This window comes from Notechis scutatus, chromosome 2, assembly GCF_049901735.1.
Source record: "Notechis scutatus isolate UNSWTSFEM ecotype Mainland chromosome 2, rNotScu1.2, whole genome shotgun sequence".
Taxonomy (NCBI): Eukaryota; Metazoa; Chordata; class Lepidosauria; order Squamata; family Elapidae; genus Notechis; species Notechis scutatus.
In genome coordinates this window covers 7,631,386-7,652,277 of record NC_142010.1, presented here as the reverse complement: position 1 = coordinate 7,652,277, position 20,892 = coordinate 7,631,386, and the positions used below count along the sequence as shown (strand labels likewise).

The window sequence follows — 20,892 nt, the reverse complement described above, 5'->3', positions numbered from 1 at the left end:
TGTGAGGCTACTTAGCTTTCGCAGATTAGCTTTGCGCTGAGCCCTAAAAGTTCATGAAGGTTTTACAGAATTATGCAATCAGGTTTTCTTAGGGGTAACTGACTCAAAGTGATCAAAACCTCTCTACATCCCAAAACTTTATGACTGATTTCCTCTGGCTCCCAAGGATTTAGGGCATACCTTTTCTTGTATCTGTCATAACTGCAGGTTTTATCACATTATATTATTCCTTTCATTATTCAATAAAGTTCATCTTGATTTATATTATCATCCCCTTTCATTGTTAATTCAGTCTTGCCACCCATTTACCTTATACATTTTTCCCATTTTATTCCCTTTAACCCATTATAAAAATTAATATAGCCATTTTTTTAAATTATCACATTCTACATTAACAACAACAATCCCCTATCTACTATGTATCATATCTTTTATTTCTTAAAGAAAGGACCTTGTGAAACAACTCTGTTAAAATGCTGTCCAACCATAAATTGGAGGGGCTTCAAGATATTTAAATTTGTACTGGAACAGTGGAGGTTGTGTAGAGTCAGAACACACCATTACAACTGATTGATTAAAGAGAGTTGGCTACTGCATGAGGCAATCTATGCTGTGATTGGTTGCTGTGAAAGGGGGGAGTTTCCTTGCTTCCCGCCTTTTTGCTCTGTGTGCTCTCATTGTTTTACCTGATGATGGTCCTGCTGTGTTGATTTTACCTCCCAGCTGCACAATTCCCTGATACAAATGTCTTCCTTGTACCTTCTCCCACCTTCTTATGCTCCTGTGAATTAGAGAGGTTTTTCCTCTGAGTCTCTTCCATAGGAATTAGCTGTAATGTGTTCGCCCAAATGGGATTTTTTGCTTCATCAGTGGAGGCTTTTAAGAAGAAACTGGACAGTCTCTTGTCTGAAATGGTATAAGGTTGGACTAAAAGGTCCATTCCAGATCTATTTTATTTCGGTGATATTGGCTCTGAGCTCTGTTGTGTGAAGGAATCTGGAATAAAATAACCCCAAAATTTTATTGATTCCCTTTTCATTCAGGGACTCATGATAGCATAGGAAGCATTTCCTGGGTAGCATGCTGTAATTTACAGGATAAACATCCCCCGGACAGCCTACCTACATACTTTTTGCCTCTCAATATTCCATAGCTCATAGAAGGTGTCTTTTATCAGCTTTGGAAGCCATAGTGAGATTCAGTGCAGCTCCCATGCTGCATTGGATTCAATTGAGTAGCTCTAAGTAGACAAAATAAAATTATTCAGTTAGTTCAAGATCATTGAGTATGGCACAGAATGAAATAAGGATCTTACTTTAGGACGATCATGATTGGGCCATGTGATGTGATGACAGCAGGGGGGATGGATTTGTAGTTCTGAATATTGCAAGGAAGCCCAAAAACTTTCAGATTCAGGATTACACAGGTGTGCCAGTTTACTATCCAAATAAAGGTACCTTTGAGATATGTCTGTCTCAGAGTTATTGATTGGAATGGAGGTTTGCTGGAACGCTGATATCTTTATTTCTGACCTATCACTGAATTATAACATGGCTTTCCATCCAGCGTCTTTGAGCCTTACACCAGATGTTTGATTTTGATGCCTTTTAAGTCAATCAAGTCGTTTCCTTTGCTGATAGGACTGTGCAAAGTTGCACAGATGGTTTCACACTTTAAGGTGGGACTGGAACTGTGTATTTCCCAGTCTCTAACCTGCTACGTTCCTCACTAAAGCAACCTGGATCTTCTTCCTCACAAAATCTACCCATCTTCTTCCCCACAAAATCTACCTGGTAGGGCTCCTCCCTGGTGTGAGTCCTTCCATGAACAACCAGGGAGCTCTTCTGACCAAAGCTTTTGCTGCATTTGCTGATATAGCTTTTCTCCAGTGTAGATCCCCCTGGGCATAGTCAGCTGTGATCTACAATATCTGTACATTTCCCACAATAAGCAGATCTGTGGATCTTTTCCACAGATAATATTCTTGGATTCTCAAGGACCTCAAAAGTACTCTGAATCCTTTCTTGGATGGACTTTGATTCAAACTACTGTTTGCTTCCTCACAGGGTGAGGGCAAGAGTTAAAGGACCATGTTTTCCCATGGAAGTCCACTACTCCAAATAAGAAATTATTTTCTTAAATAATGATTTTTTTAAAAAAGTTGTGGGTTAAGCACAGTTGTGCCACATTAATCCATGGATGGCACACCATCAGGGAATCCTGTGTTTGTTTGCTAGATATAGAATTCAAAACAAAATTCCTGAAGGCAGTAGTGGCAGATCAGTTTCAAATTGTTTTCAAGAAAAGAACAAGCCTATACAATTACAAGGAGTCCATCTTAACATGGAGACTTTTTAAAACTCCCAACACAGAGGAAAATGCAGGCACCAGTTTTAAAGTGTGTGCCACCAGTAGAATAAAATATGTAGCAGCTGACATGTTTCAGCCTTGTTGCTTCTCTGCTTTTACACCCTGGGGAAACCCAAACAGCCCTACTTGCTTCTGGACTCTCCTTCCACCAGTGCTCAGCTCACCTTTTAGCTGCTGACTCCACCCTGGGGAGACTAGGAGGGCCTCCCCCCTCTTAGTGGAGAGCCAGAAGAGGAAGCTCCCCTGCTGTTGGTCTCTCCTCCAAATCCTCTCTAGTAATTTACTGTTCAAATGTTTGAACTCTTTTGGCCTCAATTACCAACACTTTGCTGTACTCTATTCTACCATTGTTTATCGTGGCTGTTGCTTATCTATAGTGCGCCATTTAGTGACATAAAACTGAAAACCATGTTGTTCCATCTCTACATAGGGCAGTTACAGTATTTTTCTTTCATTGATTATGCACCATCGTCATTTTTCACTCCAGTGCTCACATCTATAGACTTTCTTCATGATGATTGTTCCTAACTTGTAAATTCACACCTCCCAAGGATTCCTTCATCACCACAGAAAAAGAGCAAGAAGCAACAACTGCACCAAGGGGGAAAAGGGGGGAGGGGAACTATTGCCAGCTTGCTAGCTTGATTATATTAATAGAATAATGGAACATGCAACATTAATTCCCTATCTGTATTATTTCCCCCAGTGCTGAGTTAGCCAGTTCTGCTGAGCAACACGCACATTTGATTAATGGTTGCCTCAGGGAGAGCAAGGGGATTCAGCTAATTAAGGAAAGCAGTCTCACTTAACAGCCATTGCAACATGCAACTGTAATTGCAAGGTCCATAATAGTTGTATCTTGAGGACTACTTTTATGCTGGCTGGGGAATTCTGGGGCTTAAAATCTTGGTGAAACCAAAGTAGAAGATTGAAACTCCACATATGGGTCCATAATCAACATACTGTTGGAAGAATTATCCTTCTGGGTTCAGTTCCAAGTGAGGAAAAAGACACTGGAAGCATGGAGGCTGTTTGGAAAGATGGTTTAATGATGGACAGGACCACATGGCTTGGAGCTCCAAAGTGAAAAGAATGATCAAGATGCTTCAAGATGTTGGGTGAAGGAAAAGAAGGGTTGAGATGCTGAGAGACCCTTAGTTATATGCCCTCTGTTGGGCCCCACTTTAGTGTTTCCTGTTCCTGTGTAAGAAATGTATCCCATTAGCTATCAGACTCCCGGGGTAGAGGTCTTAGCTAAGTTTGTAGGCTTGGTCTGGAACACAGAGCTTCACCTGAGTGCTGGCTGTTGCAATCTTCCCAGGCCAGGTGTTGAGATGGGCAGAGGCCTTTGTTATGTAGAATACTCTGGCCTAGGCTTTAATGGCCTCCCATTAACAAAGGTGGGAGTGAGCTTCTGCTTCTGAGTTTCTGCTTTTGAGTTTCTACTTCTCTTTTAGGGGAAATATTCTGCCTTTTTAATATTTCCTTGGCTATTTCATATTTCTAGGAGAGGGGTTGGGTGCTAACTTCCTACAATACAAAAGCACCATCCAAAATTCCTTTTAGAGGAATTTCACTTCTTCTGCAAAAGGAAATATCTAGAAGATTTTGCTGATAACCAGAAAATGGCCGTTAGCCATTTTCCACTTTCCTTTTCTCTCTACCTATAATTTTAATCCTGAGAAAAGTTTGAATACAAAGAATTAGGCCAGAATTCAGTCAATTTCTCACCTACACTTTGTGAATGGGAGATCCCAAATGAAATACAATCCTTCATTAAACTCTTCAAGTTTTGCACCATGTGGATTTCCATGTGTGCACTAAGGGATTTATGCTTGAAGTAAGGATCACAGACTGGACATTTAAAGGGTATCTCTCCTGTATGAGTCCTCTAGTGTACAAACATATAGGAATTGCGACTAAAACTTTTCCCACAATCAGGACATTCAAAGAGTTTCTCTCCTGTATGAGTTCTCGGGTGTTTCACAAAGTTGGAATTATCACTAAAAGCTTTTCCACAGTCAGGACATTCAAAGGGTTTCACTCCTGTGTGAGTTCTCTGGTGTATTAGCAGGCTGGAATTCTCACAGAAACTTTTCCCACAATCAGGACATTCAAAGGGTTTCTCTCCTGTGTGAGTCCTCTGGTGTATCACAAGGGTGGAACTGTGACTAAAACCTTTCCCACAGATAGGACATTCAAAGGGTTTCTCTCCTGTATGAGTCCTCTGGTGTTTCACTAGGTTGGAATTATCACTAAAAGCTTTTCCACAGTCAGGACATTCAAAGGGTTTCTCTCCTGTGTGAGTCCTCTGGTGTATTACCAGGCTGGAATTCTCACTGAAACTTTTCCCACAGTCAGGACATTCAAAGGGTTTCTCTCCTGTATGAGTCCTCTGGTGTCTCATGAGGCTGGAATTTGTAATGAAACATTTCCCACAATCAGGACATTCAAAGGATTTCTTTCCTGTGTGAGTCCTCTGGTGTCTCATGAGGTGGGTATTTGTAATGAAACATTTCCCACAGTCAGGGCATTCAAAGGGCTTCTCTCCTGTGTGAATCCTCTGGTGTTTCACCAGATTGGAATGATCACTAAAACCTTTTCCACAGTCTGGACATTCAAATGGTTTCTCTCCGGTGTGAGTCCTCTGGTGAATTACCAGGTAGGAATTCTGACTGAAAGTTTTCCCACAGATAGGACATTCAATGGGTTTCTCTCCTGTGTGAGTTCTCTGGTGATTCACCAGGCTGAAATTATCACCAAAACCTTTTCCACAGTCAGGACATTCAAAGGGCTTCTCTCCTGTGTGAGTTCTCTGGTGTTTCACCAGATTGGAATTATCACTAAAACCTTTTCCACAGTCTGGACATTCAAATGGTTTCTGTCCTGTATGAGTCCTCTGGTGTCTCATGAGGTTGGAATTCTGACTGAAACTTTTCCCACAATCAAGACATTTAAAGGGTTTCTCTCCGGTGTGAGTCCTCTGGTGTATTACCAGGCTGGAATTCTCATTGAAACTTTTTCCACAGATAGGACATTCAAAGGGTTTCTCTCCAGTGTGTGTTCTCTGGTGTATTACCAAGTAGGAATTCTGACTGAAAGTTTTCCCACAGATAGGACATTCAATGGGTTTCTCTCCTGTGTGAGTTCTCTGGTGTTTCACCCGGCTGGAATTATCACTAAAACCTTTCCCACAGTCAGGACATTCAAAGGGTTTCTCTCCTGTGTGAGTACTCTGGTGTCTCATGAGGTGGGAATACTGACCAAAACCTTTTCCACAGAGAGGACATTCAAACATTTTATCTCCTGTGTGAGTCCTCTGGTGTCTCATGAGATTGGAATTCTGACTGAAACTTTTCCCACAATCAAGACATTTAAAGGGTTTCTCTCCGGTGTGAGTCCTCTGGTGTATTACCAGGCTGGAATTCTCAATGAAACTTTTTCCACAGATAGGACATTCAAAGGGTTTCTCTCCGGTGTGAGTCCTCTGGTGTATTATCAAGTAGGAATTCTGACTGAAATTTTTCCCACAGATAGGACATTCAATGGGTTTCTCTCCTGTGTGAGTCCTCTGGTGTCTCATGAGGTCAGAATTCTGACTAAAGCCTTTTCTACAGTCAGGACATTCAAAGGGTTTCTCTCCTGTGTGAGTACTCTGGTGTCTCATTAGGTGGGAATTCTGACCAAAATCTTTTCCACAGATAGGACATTCAAACAGTTTCTCTCCTGTGTGAGTCCTCTGGTGTATTACCAGGTAGGAATTCCGACTGAAACTTTTCCCACATATGGGACATTCAAAGTGTTTCTCTGCTGTGTGAGTCCTCCGGTGATTCACAAGGTTGGCATTTTGAATGAAACTTTTCCCACAGTCAGGACATTTGTAGGGTTTCTCTCCTGTGTGACTCCTCTGGTGTATAATAAAGCGGGAATTTGTAATAAAGCCTTTCCCACAATCTCGACATTTATAGGGTTTCTCCATGGAATTAATCCTCTGATGTATTACTAGGCTGGAATTTTGACTGGAACTTCTCTCATGGTCAGGACATTGAAAGGATTTTTCTCTTTTGAAATTCCTCTGGTATATCACCAAATTGGAATTACAATCTGAAAGTTTTCCCACAATCAGGACATTCAAAGAATTTTTCTATGTGAGTCCTCTAGTGTATCAGGTGGTTAGAATTCTGACTGAAACTTTTCCCACAGAAAGGACATTTGAATGGCTATTTTCCTGTGTGAGTACTCTCTTATCTGAAATGGAAATTTCTGATGAAGCTTTTCCCACAATCTAGACACTCATACAGTTTCTCCCTGGAGTCACTCCACTGATGCATCACTACACTGGAATTGAGATGGAGACTTTTTCCACTCAGGACATTCAAAGGGTTTCACTCTTGTGGGAGTCCTCGGGTGCTTCACCAGGCTGGAATTCTCACTGAACCTTTTCCCACAGAAAGGATACTCAAATGGTTTTTTTCCCCCTGTGTGTGTCTTTAGTGTCTCATGACCTGGGAACTTCTAATGAAACTTTCACACAATCTGCACAGTGATATGTTTTCTCCCTCCTGTGAGTCCTCAGATGTTGCCATGCTCACTAAAGCATTTACCACATTGGGAGCACTTTTACGGCTTCCTCTTGTGTGGTTTCTTCCATGAACCACAAAGGAGGTGTTTTGACCAGTTTTTGCTATATTGAGATAATTTGTCTGGCTGTCTGGCTCCTCTTCTGCATGATCAGCTGTGATTTGAAATGTTTGCTTTTCCCACAATAGTCAAATCTAGGGAGCTTTTCCACAGCTGAGATTCTTGGTGAAAAATATGGACAATGCTTTGTTTAGTGATGTTTTCATTCAAACTGTTTTCATCCTCACAGGTTGTGGCATTCATTCTTGTCTGCTCTACATGACTTTACTATTGACAGTTTCTTCCCCACTGACTTCCAGATATTTCTCTCTTTTGCTGAAAGAAAAATAATCTCCTTTGACTTCATGTAATGTATCCTTGAGTTCTGCATAATCTGCTTATTCACGCTTGGAAACTTTCTTGATTTTCTCTCTTTTGTCTAATGGTTGTTTGAGGCGGATGAGAATTGTGTGTTTTTATGAAGGAAACGGAAAATATTTTGATTTCTAGCTCGATTTTCTTCCCTTTTCAATGTTGCTTGTTGTTCACAGTTCTCCCTGGTGCTCTTATTGTCATCCTCTTTGTCTGTAAGATTCAAAGAAAAGTGTAGCTTTAATTGTTTATAAAATGGTTAGAGACGATGTAAAAAAAGCAAAAAGTATATATTAAAAAGCAAACATGCCCCCATGCTACCATGTTTTCCTGAAAATAAGGCCCACCCTGAAAATAAGCATGGGAGTATGGGTGTTGCCAGCTCGAGAGGTGACGAGCACGTGGAGGAGGGAACAACGGAGTTCAGCTGCAGCTAAAGCATGCCGGCCCCTTGGGACAGTGAAACAACTACTAATTCTGAGCGTGGAGAGATGTGTTGGGTCTCTTTTGTAGAAGGGAGGGCAAAAAAAAAAAGCCTGTTCTGATTGCAGTGTTGCAGCAGAGCACCGAGTGGTAAGAGAAGAGAAAGCCTCTTGATTCCAGTGTGCATGTCTCTTCACTAAGTGTAAACATGTGTGTGTGTTTGTGTAGTGGGGGGTAAGATGGGAGGGCGGCAAGGGCTTTTCAAGGAGAGGGGAGTGAGCAAAGGCGGGGAGCTACTATATGTGTTACCCTGGCGGGAGGTGGAAAAGGTTTCTTAGATGCCACACACAGCTCTGCCCTCCGCCTTCCTCACTGGGTTCCACTGCTGAGGGGCGATGGAGCAATCCGCATGCAGCTGGTGGTATGACTTTCACCCATCTCTTTCTGGATGTGGCACTTCTGCTTGTTGGGCTGCTAACCGAAGCTGGCAGCTCCACGGCCAGCCGCTTTGCTTTTCCCCTTTTTTTGCCTCATGGGAGGCTCATAGGAGGCTCGCGCAGTGGCACCAGCAGTAGGTGAAGGCAGAAATATGTGGGAGGCAGAGGCGATTCCAACACGCTGCCCCTCTGTCCCACCATCTTTTGGCTTGACCGTGACTGTGCCGAACAAGCACCAGCATAGGGTGTCGGACTCACCTGCCTACTGCCGTTGTTGCCACGCAAGCCTCCTGTGAGACTCCCATTAGCCAGGTAGCTATATAGTAGGTCCAGATCGTCTGTCTTCTCCCCGCTCCCCCGCCTCTCACTCCACACTCAGAATTAAAGATATTTGCACTGTCCCAAGAAGGGTGAGGCATGCCGAGAGCTTGGCACATTGCAGCCACGGGAAACTAGACAGTGCGATGGAGAGGGTGGGGCCAGTGGTAGTACTTAAAAAATAAGACCTCCCTCAAAATAAGCCCAAGTGTTTATTTTCAAGCCCAAAAGAAAATAAGACTGAGTCTTATTTTCAGGAAACATGGTAGAATAGTCTCTTACTTACCTTATTTGTGATTCATTTGATACATGGAAGACTACTGAGATCCATGTTCAAATAACCAATCAAATTCAGTTGATTAGTTGGGTCAATCACAACTTCTTAGCAATGCAAAGGAGTATCAACAATTATATACTGAAGCGCTGGAGACAGATTGCAGACATATCCTTACAGAGGAAAGTACAGATATACCAACCTACACATGTATTCATGGAGAAAATCTGTTTTTCAAAGCTGACAATATGTTCCAAAATTACAGTCAAACCTTCTGAGCTAAATTTAGAGATGTGAGGGCTTTAACTGATGAAATGATGCCAAAAGCCTCTGCAAGATTTGAAGCAACACTTTTGTTCATGGAAATCCTCAGCAGCAAATAAGAGCAGAAAACATTGTCCACAAGTACTCTGGTGACATCCCTCCTCAAGTAGTCCACACTTAACCCACTGCAATTAGAAGTGATATCTGTGTTACTAAGCAGCCCAATCATTAAACAATGACTTGATTCACAAATCTGATGCAGTTCCAATGTTCAAAAACAAGGTGGGGTGGATGTATTCACAAAACCAACTAGACTGATATCAATGCCTGAAAAGATCCTGAAAAAGATAACCAAGCAACAAACACGTAGAATCAAGCAAACGTATAATCAGAAGCCAACGTGGGTTTGTTGAAAAAAAATCATGCCAAACAAATCTTATTTCTTTCTTTGAGCAAGTGACTAAATTAGTAGACCAGCAAAATCTGTGGACACAGTATACTGGAATTTCAGTAAGGGATTTGATAAAGCAGACCACAATTTACTTCTTGGCAAACAAAGAAAATGTGGGATAGATAGCATCATGATTGGATGAATTTGTTACTGTCAATGGAATTACATCTATATGGAGGAAAGTAAGCAGTGGGGTACTCCAAGGCTCTATCTTAGGCCCAGTATTCTTCATAAACAATGAGTGAATAGAAGGGGAACTCATCAAATTTGGAGATGATACTAAGCTGGCAGGATTAGCCAACACCCCAAAAGACAAGCTCAAGATACAGAAGAATCTCAAAAGATTTGAATACTGGGCCCTATCCAACAAAATGAAAATTCAATGGAGAAAAAAATATGATTTACATTTTGCCAAGAAAAACCAAATGGCAACGTACAGAATAGGTACAGCCTGGCTCAGTAGCAGTAACTGTGAGAGGGATCTTGAAGTCTTAGTGGACAAACACCAACAATGTGATGCAGTGGCCAAAAAAGCTAATGCAATCTTGGCTGCCTTAACAGAGGGCTAGAATCAAGATCACATGAAGTGTGAGTACCAATTTATAATGGTTTGGTAAGATCCCATTTGGAATACTGCAACCAGTTTTGATTGCCACAACTATAAGGACAAAAAAGTTTTGAGACTATAAAGAGTGCAAAGAGCAGCAAGGATGATGAGAGGGGCTGGAGGCTAAACTGTATATAGGAGGGTTGCAGGAATTGGGTATGTCTAGTCTAGTGAAAGAACGAACTAGGGGTCACATGATAGCAGTCTTTCAATAGTTGAGGGGTCAAGAAGAAGGGAGTCAACTTATTTTGCAACGCACCAGAAGGCAACATAAGAAGCAGTGGATGGAAACTAATGAAGGAGAGAAGCAGCCTAGAACTAGGGAGAAATTTCCTGACACTGAGAACAATTAACCAGTGGGAGGGTTTGCCTTCAGAGATTCCCATGGGGGCTCCATCGCTGGTGGCTTTTAAACACACAGGACAGACATTTGTCTGAACTAGTACTGGGTCTCCTGCTTGAGCAGGGCGGAGGAACAGAAGACCTGCCAGGTTCCTTCCAACCCTGTCACAATCCTCCAGTGACGGAGCCCCCACAACCCCTGGAGGGGAGCCATTCCCAAAGGATCCACCTTCACTTGAAAGAGGCTTTTAAAATCCCCCTCCAGCAGAAAATTTCATTCAGAAAGTTTCATAGCACTCAGCCCCAGCGAGCTCCAATTTGGGGAGAGAAGGAACCTGCAGCAGCAGCAGCTGACACGCTTCAGCCCAGTTGCTTCTCTGCTTCCAGGCCGTGGGGGGAACCGAACAGCCCGACTTGCTCCCGGACTCTCCTCCACCTGCTGCCCCCAACTCAGCTTCCAGCTGCTGCTTCAACCCTGAGAAGAGCAGAAAAGACACTTGACCGACCACCTCCCGCCCATGAGTGATCAAGCCGAGGAAGATCTTCTACGCTTGTCCTCTCCTCCCATCCTTTCTAGCAATATGGTACTCAATGTTTTTAACTCCTTTATTATGTATTGTGTATTTTTCAGGCACAGATGTTGTCTACCTCCTGATCACCATCTCTAGATAAGGAGGCAGAAAAACATGCTTGTCCCATCTCTGCTACGTAAGGCGTTTGTTTGCAAGATGTTTTCACTGATTAAATGCTATCAAGTCAATTTTGACTTCTAGCAACCGATCATTGCTACTGAACCAAGTGAAATAGTGAAATGTGAGGCTACTTAGCTTTCGCAGATTAGCTGCGTGCTGAGCCCTAAAAGTTCATGAAGGTTTTACAGAATTATGCAATCATCTCTGGAATATGGGACTGACTTTCCCACCAATGTCAGCAAGCCATTAGTCAAAATTCATATTAGTGGTCCGCTGGATTAAAAATTATGAGTTTAGTGGTCCCTGAGGTCAAAAACTTTAGCGACCCTGCCCTAGAAGATAGGCTCAAGAACTAGATGGATCTTGACAGACTTGAACATTGGGCCTTATCTAACAAAATGAAATGAAATTCAGTGTAAAGAAAAGTAAAGTCTTACACTTAGGCAAGAAAAACCAAAACTACATATAGACATATAGACAGGGTGAAACCAGGCTTAATAGCAGTTATTGTGAAAGGGATCTTGGAATCTTAGTGGACAACCAGAGACTCTAGAAAAAGTGCAGAGAAGAGCAACTAGGATGATTAGGGGACTGGAGATTAAAACATATGAAGAACAATTATAGGAATTAGGCATGGCTAGTCTAGTGAAGAGAAGGACCAGGAAAGACATGATATCAGTGTTCCAATATTTGAGGGGCTGCCACAGAGAGGAAGGATTCCAGCTATTTCCAAAGCACCTGTAGGCCAGACAAGGAATAATGGATGGAAACTGATCAAGGAGAGATTCAACCTAGATACAAGAAGAAACTTTCTGACAGTGGGAACGATCAGCCAATGGAACAACTTGCCTTCTGAAGTTGTGGGCGCTTCATCACTGAAGGCTTTCAAGAAGAGATTGGACTGACATTTGTCAGAAATGATGCAGGGTCTTTTGCTTGGGTGGGGGGTTGGACTAGATGACTTACAAGGTCTCTTCCAACTCTGTTAATCTGTCTTCAGCTCTTCAAGTCAGATAGATCCTCTGTAATGGTATGATTTTCAAAAGCCTACAAACCCTCTGGCATACCCAGTGGCTGCTTTAGAGGTTGTAACATTAAAAGGAAAATCGTAGCTTAGTTGTCCAGTTTGAAACGTTCTAACTTCCTTCTCTAAGACTGGTAGCGATGGAGAAAACCATCCCTGAATCTGAAAAGAATGCCAATAAAAACAGATCCAGTTTAGCCATTCTAATGTCATTCTTTCATAGAATTTAGGACTGGAGCAGATTGCAATGCAACAAATAAATTAAGAGGCAGAAACCTAATTGCAGCTCACCTCATTAGAGTCATAGAGTGTATGGGCTGACTCAAACTTAAATTCTAAATTTATAATGAGGGAAGGGAAGCTGAAGAAGACAGATTGGTCATAGAGATACAGAATGCACAAAAAAGGATTACAAGTTAACAACTGTAGTGCGTTAGAAACCCATTGTATGTGTGACGTCCTCATTACTGACAGAGTTGTGAAATGAACTTTATATAACCTTATTATTAAATTCATTTATTATTAAACTTAATTGCTGCCCATTTCAGTTTGAGGCAACTCTGAGTGTCTTGCGACTGTTGCCTTGCTCTAATATTACCCATTTTTTACATGTCAAATGTGTTGGGCTCCAGGCACTCTACCACCCATCCTGGAGCTCGACACATCTGAGAGAGCTGACCAGGGGTGCCAGGCATGTCAGTGTACAAATCTCGGTGCAGAAGACGTCCCTACACGTTTCCAGATTGAGTGGGGCGGAACTAACTGGGATCCAGCGAGCACGCACATCATGCAGGACAAAAACAGAGGAATCCAAACCGCTGAACACAAACCTCGGGAGAAAGAGACAGGATGGATATAGGAGGGGAGAAGTCAGGGATATGGGAGACACATGGAAAGCAGGAACAGGGAAAGGCATGGGGGATTAGGCATGGGGCAGAGGCGCGGAGGGATATTAGTGGCTTTAAGCGGATGTTAGATAACCAGGGGCGGGTAAAAGAAGGTGAGGCAGCGGAGATACATAATGCGCTGAGGGCAGCCGCTCTCAGTGCTAACTGTACCCGGGTTACCCGTTCTTGCCGATTGGGATCGTATCGCTGCTAATAAATCAAGTGTGGCAACTCCGACACGTGAGTGACAACTTGTTTATTCAGCAGATAACAGATAATCAGAGTTGGGAGGGACCTTGTAGGTCCTCTAGTCCAACCCCCCCACCCAAGTGGGAGACTCTACATCATTTCTGATACCGTGTTTCTCCAACAATACGGCCTCCACCAATAGGAAGCCCCAGCATGATTTATTGGCATAAAATCAAATTAAGCCCCTCCCCCCAAATTAAGGCCCATATTAAACATGCGAAATGGGGGGGGGATGGCGGTGGGGGGGGCTTGCCGTTAGGAAGTACTTTGTTGCATGCCCGGATATGGTGCTGCCTGCGTTGGTGGAGCACTTCATATCGGGAGACCTTCCGCCACTGTTAATTTCCCTTCCCCCTTGCTGCCGTAGCGTTACAGCAACACCGCGGCGTTTGGCGCAGCCACGTGCAGCCAGTCAGGGCTCCTCCCTGCAACCGGAGCCCTGAGGAGACACTTGGCTTCAGGCGCTCCTGTGGCCGCCTTCCCTTTGCCTTCGATGGTAAAGTGAATTATTTTAAAAACCTCCGCTCATCCTATCAGGGCCGTGCGAGCTGAGCAGAGCCGGGAAAGCAAGCCGCGGATGTTTCCTGGTTCTGCCCAGCCCGTACGGCTCTGCCGCTGCCCTGGCGGGATGAGCGGAGGTTTTTAAAATAATTCACTTTACCTTCGAAGGCAAAGGGAAGGCGCCACAGGAGCGCCTGAACAAGTATACCAACAACAAAGGCAAATCCTCAAGGTGGGCTGGAGGAGGTGGCTACGTGCCCCCGGGCTGCTTCAATGCAAGGTCCTGACTTGCAGCATCCTGCCGTTGCCGCCGCGTCCTTTCCGCCACCGCCTCCCTCTCCGACTGCAAAACTCGTGTGCTTCGCCAAACGCTCCGGCGAGGCGAGCTCTTTCATACATAGAGAGAGAGAGAGAGGAGAAGAGACGCCGGCGTGCTCCGAGAGGCTGGCTCTTTTCTGTAGCCGAGGCTGACAGGTGGAAGTGCCTCCAGGGCCGTGGCAGGCAAGCGCGGGTGTTTCCTGGTTCTCCCAGCGCGCATGGCTCTGCCACGGCCCTGGCGGGATGAGCGGAGGGCCCGGCGGGGAGGCACTCGTTGCCCGGTGACATTTGGTGCCTCCGCCGCCTCCTCGCCCATCGCAGGTGGCGGTGGCGGCGGCAGCGGCGGCACTTCGCTGAGGAAAAGAAGACAGCGCAGCCACCTTGCTTTTCCCACCTGCCCGCCCCAGATGGCCTCAGGAGCGGCGGCAGTGGCAGCAGGCGCGCACACTCCTGCCGGCGAAGGGAGGAGAGGTGAGGAAAGAGAAGGGAGTGTGGCAGCAGCGGCTGTCACAGTATCGTCTCATAGCGGGGCAAGGCTGGCAAGCTGAGGTGGCCGCACCAGAGAGCGTCACTGCCGACCCCTTTTCTCTAGCCGATTCTGACTGAATCTCTATCCCGCTCCTTTATCCTCACGACGGGTCGGCAGTGACGCTCTCTGGTGCGGCCACATCAGCTTGCCAGCCTTGCCCCGCTATGAGACGATACTGTGACAGCCGCTGCTGCCGCACTCCCTTCTCTTTCCTCGCCTCTCCTCCCTTCGCCGGCAGGAGTGTGCGCGCCTGCTGCCACTGCCGCCGCTCCTGAGGCCATCTGGGGCGGACAGGTGGGAAAGCAAGCAAGGTGGCTGCGCTGTCTTCTTTTTCCCTCAGCGAAGCGCCGCCGCTTGCCGCCGCCACCACCACCTGCGATGGGCGAGGAGGTGGCGGAGGCACCGAAATGTCACCAAGGCAATGAGTGCCTCCCGCCCGGCCCTCCGCTCATCCCGCCAGGGCCGTGGCAGAGCCGTGCGCGCTGGGGAGAACCAGGAAACACCCGCGGCTTGCCTGCCACGGCCCTGGAGGCACTTCCTGTCAGCCTCGGCTACAGAAAAGAGCCAGCCTCTCGGAGCACGCCGGCGTCTTTCCTCTCTCTCTCTCTCTCTATGTATGAAAGAGCTCGCCGCTCGGAGCGTTTGGCGAAGCACACAGTTTTGCAGTCGGAGAGGGAGGCGGCGGCGAAAAGGACGCGGCGGCAACGGCAGGATGCTGCAAGTCAGGACCTTGCATTGAAGCAGCCTGGGGGCACGTAGCCACCTCCCTCCAGCCCACCTTGAGGATTTGCCTTTGTTGTTGGTATACTTGGCTTCAGGCGCTCCTGTGCCGCCTTCCCTTTGCCTTCGAAGGTAAAGTGAATTATTTTAAAACCTCCGCTCATCCCGCCAGGGCGCGGCAGAGCCGTACGGGCTGGGCAGAACCAGGAAACACCGCGGCTTGCTTTCCCGGCTCTGCTCAGCTCGCACGGCCCTGATAGGATGAGCGGAGGTTTTAAAATAATTCACTTACCATCGAAGGCAAAGGGAAGGCGGCCACAGGAGCGCCTGAACCAAGTGTCTCCTCAGGGCTCCGGTTGCAGGGAGGAGCCCTGACTGGCTGCACGTGGCTGCGCCAAACGCCGCGGCGTTGCTGTAACGCTATGGCAGCAAGGGAGAAGGGAAATTAACGGTGGTGGAAAGTCTCCCGAACATCCAAGCTGTCGCCGCCCGCCCACCCGAGGATGCAAGGGGAGGAAATTAGAGTCACCCCCGAAAAGACGACCTAGCCGGTTTTTCGGGGGTCAAAAAAAAATAAGGCCCGGCCTTATTATGTGAGAAACACGGTAGATGACAGTCCAATCTCTTCTTGAAAATCTCAAGTGATGGCGCTCCCACAACTTCTGAGGGCAAGGTGTTCCATTGGTTGATTGTTCTCACTGTCAGAAAGTTTCTCCTTATTTCCAGGTTAAATCTCTCCTGGTTCAGTTTCCATCCATTATTCCTTGTCGGGCCTACAGGCGCTTTAGAAAATAGCTCAACCCCTTCCTCTCTGTGACAGCTCCTCAAATATTGGAACACTGCTATCATATCTCCCCTGGTCCTTCTCTTTACTAGACTAGCCAAGCCCAGTTCCTGTAACCGTTCTTCATATGTTTTAGTCTCCAGTACCCTAATCATCCTGGTTGCTCTTCTCTGTACTTTTTCTAGAGTCTCAACATCTTTTTTGTAATGTGATGAACAAAATGCTTCTGATAATTCTAACATAATGCATTTTGAAAAATGAGACATTTTCTATTGTACATTTTTTCCTCATGTCAAGGTAGCAAAACAGAGAGGTTTGTCCCTCTTCTGCATTATCAGTGTGTACAGTGTGGCAAAATAGCAGCCGCTTCCATAAGTAAAAATTCCACAATAATAATAATATAATTTCTTGATTAACTTTTCATCCACTGCTAATAGTATTTGATAAAATGTTTTTTGCTCTTTATAAAAGCCAAATATCTTAACATCTTTCTCATATCTTGATTGCATCTGCATATGTGGCCACCACAATAAATCCACACTGTTTCTGTAGTTCTTGTTTAGTTTTGCACACACATTCTTTTTCTTCCACATTCAAAGTATCTTTATGTTAATTTATTTTCAAGATTTACTAGATTTGGGTGAGGAAATGCTTCCATTTTCAAATAGAATTCAAGCTATCAATTTCTCACCTACACGTTAAATGGGAGATCACAAATGAAATTCAAACATTCTCTAAACTCATCTACTTTTCCTTATATTTGTGTGCAATATTTATTTGTGTGCAATAAGGGATGTTTTATGCTTGAAATAATGACTACAGACTGGACAATTTCTCCACGGTGTCAATTCAATACTCTGACGTATCACTAGGTTGATATTCTGGCTGAAACATTTCCTACAGTCAGGACATTCAGAGGGTTTCTCTCCTGTGTGAGTCCTCTGGTGTATCACCAGTGTGGAATTTGTGACTAAAACTTTTCCCACAAATAGGACATTCAAAGGGTTTCTCTTTTGTGTGAGTCCTCTGGTGTATCACCAGGTGGGAATTATCACTAAAACTTTTCCCACAAATAGGACATTCAGAGGGTATGTCTCCTGTGTAACTCCATTGGTGTTTCCCCAGGCTGGAATTATTACTAAAACTTTCCCCACAAATAGGACATTCAAAGGGCTTCTCTCAGGGGTGGGATTCTACCAGTTCGCATCTATTTGCTAGAACCTGTTGTTAACATCCTAAGCAGTTCGGAGAACCAGTTGTTAGAAGAAATTACTGGCCTAATCCTGTAAGGGAGGCAGGAAGGAAACATTCTGGTGTTCCTTACAGAAACTGCCTCTCCGCTAACCCTTATTACATTCTTGGCAGGACTAGACTTCCTGTCTCAGAAACTTCTCTGGAGTTTTTTCCCCTCGTTTGCTGGCACTTTGCTTGAGTGGAATGACCATTCAAAGTTAAAACGGCACTGAAAGAAGTGACTTATGACCATTTTTCACACTTACGACAGTTGCAGCATCCCCACAGTCATGAGGCCCCAGGCGAGGAGATGCATGCCTCGATGTGAATGATATTGAGTTGGCAACGCTCAGCCAATAACATGACCACCAAGCCACGCCCACTGAACCAGTTGTTAAAAAATTTGAATCCCACCCTGGCTTCTCTCCTGTGTGAGTCGTCTGGTATATCACCAGGCTGGAATTATCACTAAAACTTTTCCCACAGATAGGACATTCAAAGGGTTTCTCTCATGTGAGTCCTCTGGTGTTTCACCAGGCTGGAATTATCACTAACACTTTTCCCACAGTCAGGACATTCAGAACACTTTTCTCCTGTGTGAGTCCTCTGATGCTTCATGAGGTGGAAATTCTGACTAAAACTTTTTCCACAGTCAGAACATTCAAAACGTTTCTCTCCTGTGTGAGTCTTCTGGTGTCTCATGAGGTGGGAATTGTTACTAAACCCTTTTCCACAGACACGATATTCAAACAGTTTCTCTCCTGTATGAGTCCTCTGATGTATCATCAGGTGGGAATTCTGTCTGAAATTTTTCTCACAGTCAGGACATTCAAAGGCTTTCACTCCTGTGTGAGTCCACTGGTGTTTCACCAGGCTCGAATTATTATTGAAACTTTTCGGACAAATTGGACATTCAAAGGGTTTCTCTCCTGTATGAGTCCTTTGGTGTATCACCAGGTGGGAATTTTGTCTAAAACTTTTCCCACAGTCAGGACATTCAAAGTGTTTCTCCCCTGTGTGAGTCCTCTGGTGTATCATCATGTTGGAATTCTGATTGAAAGTTTCCACATAGATAGCACATTCAAATGGTTTCTCTCCTGTGTGTGTGCTCTTGTGTCTCAAGAGGTGGGAATTTGTAATACCTTTCCCACAATCTCAACACTTATAGGGTTTGTCCTGCAGTGAATCCTCTGATTCTGATTCACTAGGCTGGAATTATGACTGGAGCTTCTCCCACAGTCGGGACATTCAAAGGTTTTGATTTTGATTCCTCTGATGTATCACCAAATTGGAATTACAACTGAAAGTTTTCCCACAATCAGGACATTCAAAGCATTTCTCTCCTATGAGAGTCTTCTGGTTATATCATCAGACTAGAATTTTGACTTTCCTATGATGAGGACATTGAAAGGGTTTCTCTTCTGTGTTTGTTCTCTGGTGTCTCATGAGATGAAAATTTCTAATGAAGCTTTTCCCACTATCTAGACACCCATGCAGTTTCTCCCAGGAGTCAATCCACTGATGTATCACCAGAGTGGAATTGTGACAATGCCTTGTTTCGTGGTGCTTTCATTCAAGCCATTTTCTTCTTCACAGGGAGAGGCCTATATTACTGTCTGTTCCACATGGCTTTACTATTCACCTTTTCCTCCAACTGACTTCCAGATATGCTGAATGAAAAATAATCTCCCTTGACTTTTCATGTAATGTATCCTTGAGTTGTTACATAATCTGCTTATTCTGGCTTGAAATCTTTTTTAATTTTCTGTCATTTGTCTAACAACTTCCGGAGGAGGAGGAGGAAGAGAATTGTGTGGTTTTCTGAAGGAAACGGAAAATATTTTGATTTCTGGCTTGATTCATTTTCCTTTTCAACATTGCTTGTTATTTGCAGTTGTCCTGAATGCTCTTATTGCCACATTCTTTGTCTGTGACATTCAAAGAAAAGTGTAATATTGTTTATAACATGTTTAGAGTCGATGTGAAAAAAGAAAATATTACAATGAAAAAGCAAACATGCCCCAATACTAGAATAATCTCTTACTTACTTTATTTATGAATCATTTGACACATGAAAGACGATTGAGATCCATGTTCAAATATGCATTTAATCAAATTCAGTTGTTTAATTGACTTGGTCTGTAGCTGTGTGTGGCTGAATAATTATTCATAACTACTCTCATAAATGTTTCCATGTGCATATCCCTGTTACTCAAGGGTTATTCTGTACATATCATAACCGGGTCAATCACAAATTCTTAGCAACACAAAGGACTATCATCAATTATAACTTGAAGTGCTGGGGATAATTAAATAATTGCAGGCATGTCGCTACAGAGAGAAATACAGATATACCTACCTACACATATATTCATAGAAAAAATATATATCTTTCAAGTCTGATAAAATGTCCCAGAATGTTTACATTCAAACCTGAGCTAAATTTAGAGCTGTTGGGACTTTAACTCAGGGGTCCCCAACCACCGGTCCACGGTGGAACACGTCCTACCGGGCCGCTGGTTTGCTGGGTGCCGCCATCTTTTTGATGAAAAAGTGCTTCCGGTGAGCTTTTCCGGGTAGAAAGCTCACGGAAGCACTTTTTCATAAAAAAGATGGCGGCGCTAGCGCTCGATGAGCTTTTCCGGGTAGAAAGCCATTTCTACCGGGAAAGCTCACCGAGCGCTGGCGCCATCTTTTGATGAAAAGTGCTTCCGGTGAGGTCACCGGAAGCACTTTTTCATCAAAAAAATGGCGGCGCCCAGCTGACGCCGGTACCGGGCCGCAGCACCCAGCTGATGCCGGTACCGGGCCGCAGCATAAAAAAGGTTGGGGATCACTGCTTTAACTGATGAAATGATACCGAAAGCTTCTGTAAGATTTGAAGCATCACTTCTGTCCATGGAACTCCTCAAATGCAAATAAGAGCAGAAAACACTGTCCACAAGTACTCTGGAGACATTCCCACTGAAGTAATCCTCACTTAACCACAATTGGAACTGATATTTGTGGCATTAAGCAGCTCAATCATTAAGCATAATGTCACATGACAGTGCCAAATTTTGTGGATTTACCACAAATTTTGTGGATTAGGTGCATGTTTGCTTCTACTGTGCCATAGTAACTTTGAAGGCTCAGGGAAGAAGAGGTAAGTGAAGAAGAGGTAAGAAGAGGTAAGTGCAACCAAAGATGCCAATAGGTCCTCAAAAGCTATTTTTAAGAAAGTGCTGGATTAAGCACAATCAAACTTGGTTAATACATGGATGGGACAGGAAACACCATACTTATTGGCAAGACATGGAAGGAAAAAAAAACTTGTAAATTGTATCCACTTGTCATTTTCAATACATGCATGGATTACAAACTATATCAAGAGGGCAAAATCAAGATGTAATGGGAGACTTGCACTACCCTGATATTAACTGGGGGACAAACTCTGCAGCAAGTAGATTGAACAGATTCCTAACTAGCTTAACTGAC

General features: G+C 44.3%; 4 protein-coding genes across 5 annotated transcripts in view; 1 reads left to right on the top strand and 3 right to left on the bottom strand.

Moving 5' to 3' along the window:
* Positions 1–20,892, top strand: part of LOC113426492 (uncharacterized) — an 807,865-nt gene that overhangs the window by 576,470 nt on the left and 210,503 nt on the right. The gene's annotated exons all lie outside the window — the stretch shown is intronic.
* Positions 1–20,892, bottom strand: part of LOC113432355 (uncharacterized) — a 97,710-nt gene that overhangs the window by 64,557 nt on the left and 12,261 nt on the right. The gene's annotated exons all lie outside the window — the stretch shown is intronic.
* LOC148131682 (uncharacterized) overlaps positions 3,399–20,892 on the bottom strand; it is a 29,762-nt gene continuing 12,268 nt past the window's right edge. Inside the window, exons 1-2 of one of the 2 annotated variants that reach the window (XM_087952995.1) lie at positions 8,827–9,003; positions 3,399–7,575 (exon numbers count right to left, since the gene is read on the bottom strand). In XM_087952995.1, coding sequence (XP_087809121.1) covers positions 4,262–6,349 — 2,088 coding nt within the window. In that variant the 5' untranslated portion in view covers positions 6,350–7,575; positions 8,827–9,003 and the 3' untranslated portion in view covers positions 3,399–4,261. Of the gene's footprint in view, positions 7,576–8,826; positions 9,004–20,892 lie in introns of those variants that run through there. The other variant, XM_087952994.1, reaches the window with a different exon arrangement.
* LOC113426489 (uncharacterized) lies at positions 6,615–20,511 on the bottom strand. The gene is given in 4 exon segments (XM_087954023.1): positions 6,615–6,708; positions 17,830–17,925; positions 17,927–18,569; positions 20,487–20,511. Coding segments are annotated over 4 exon segments (858 nt in total).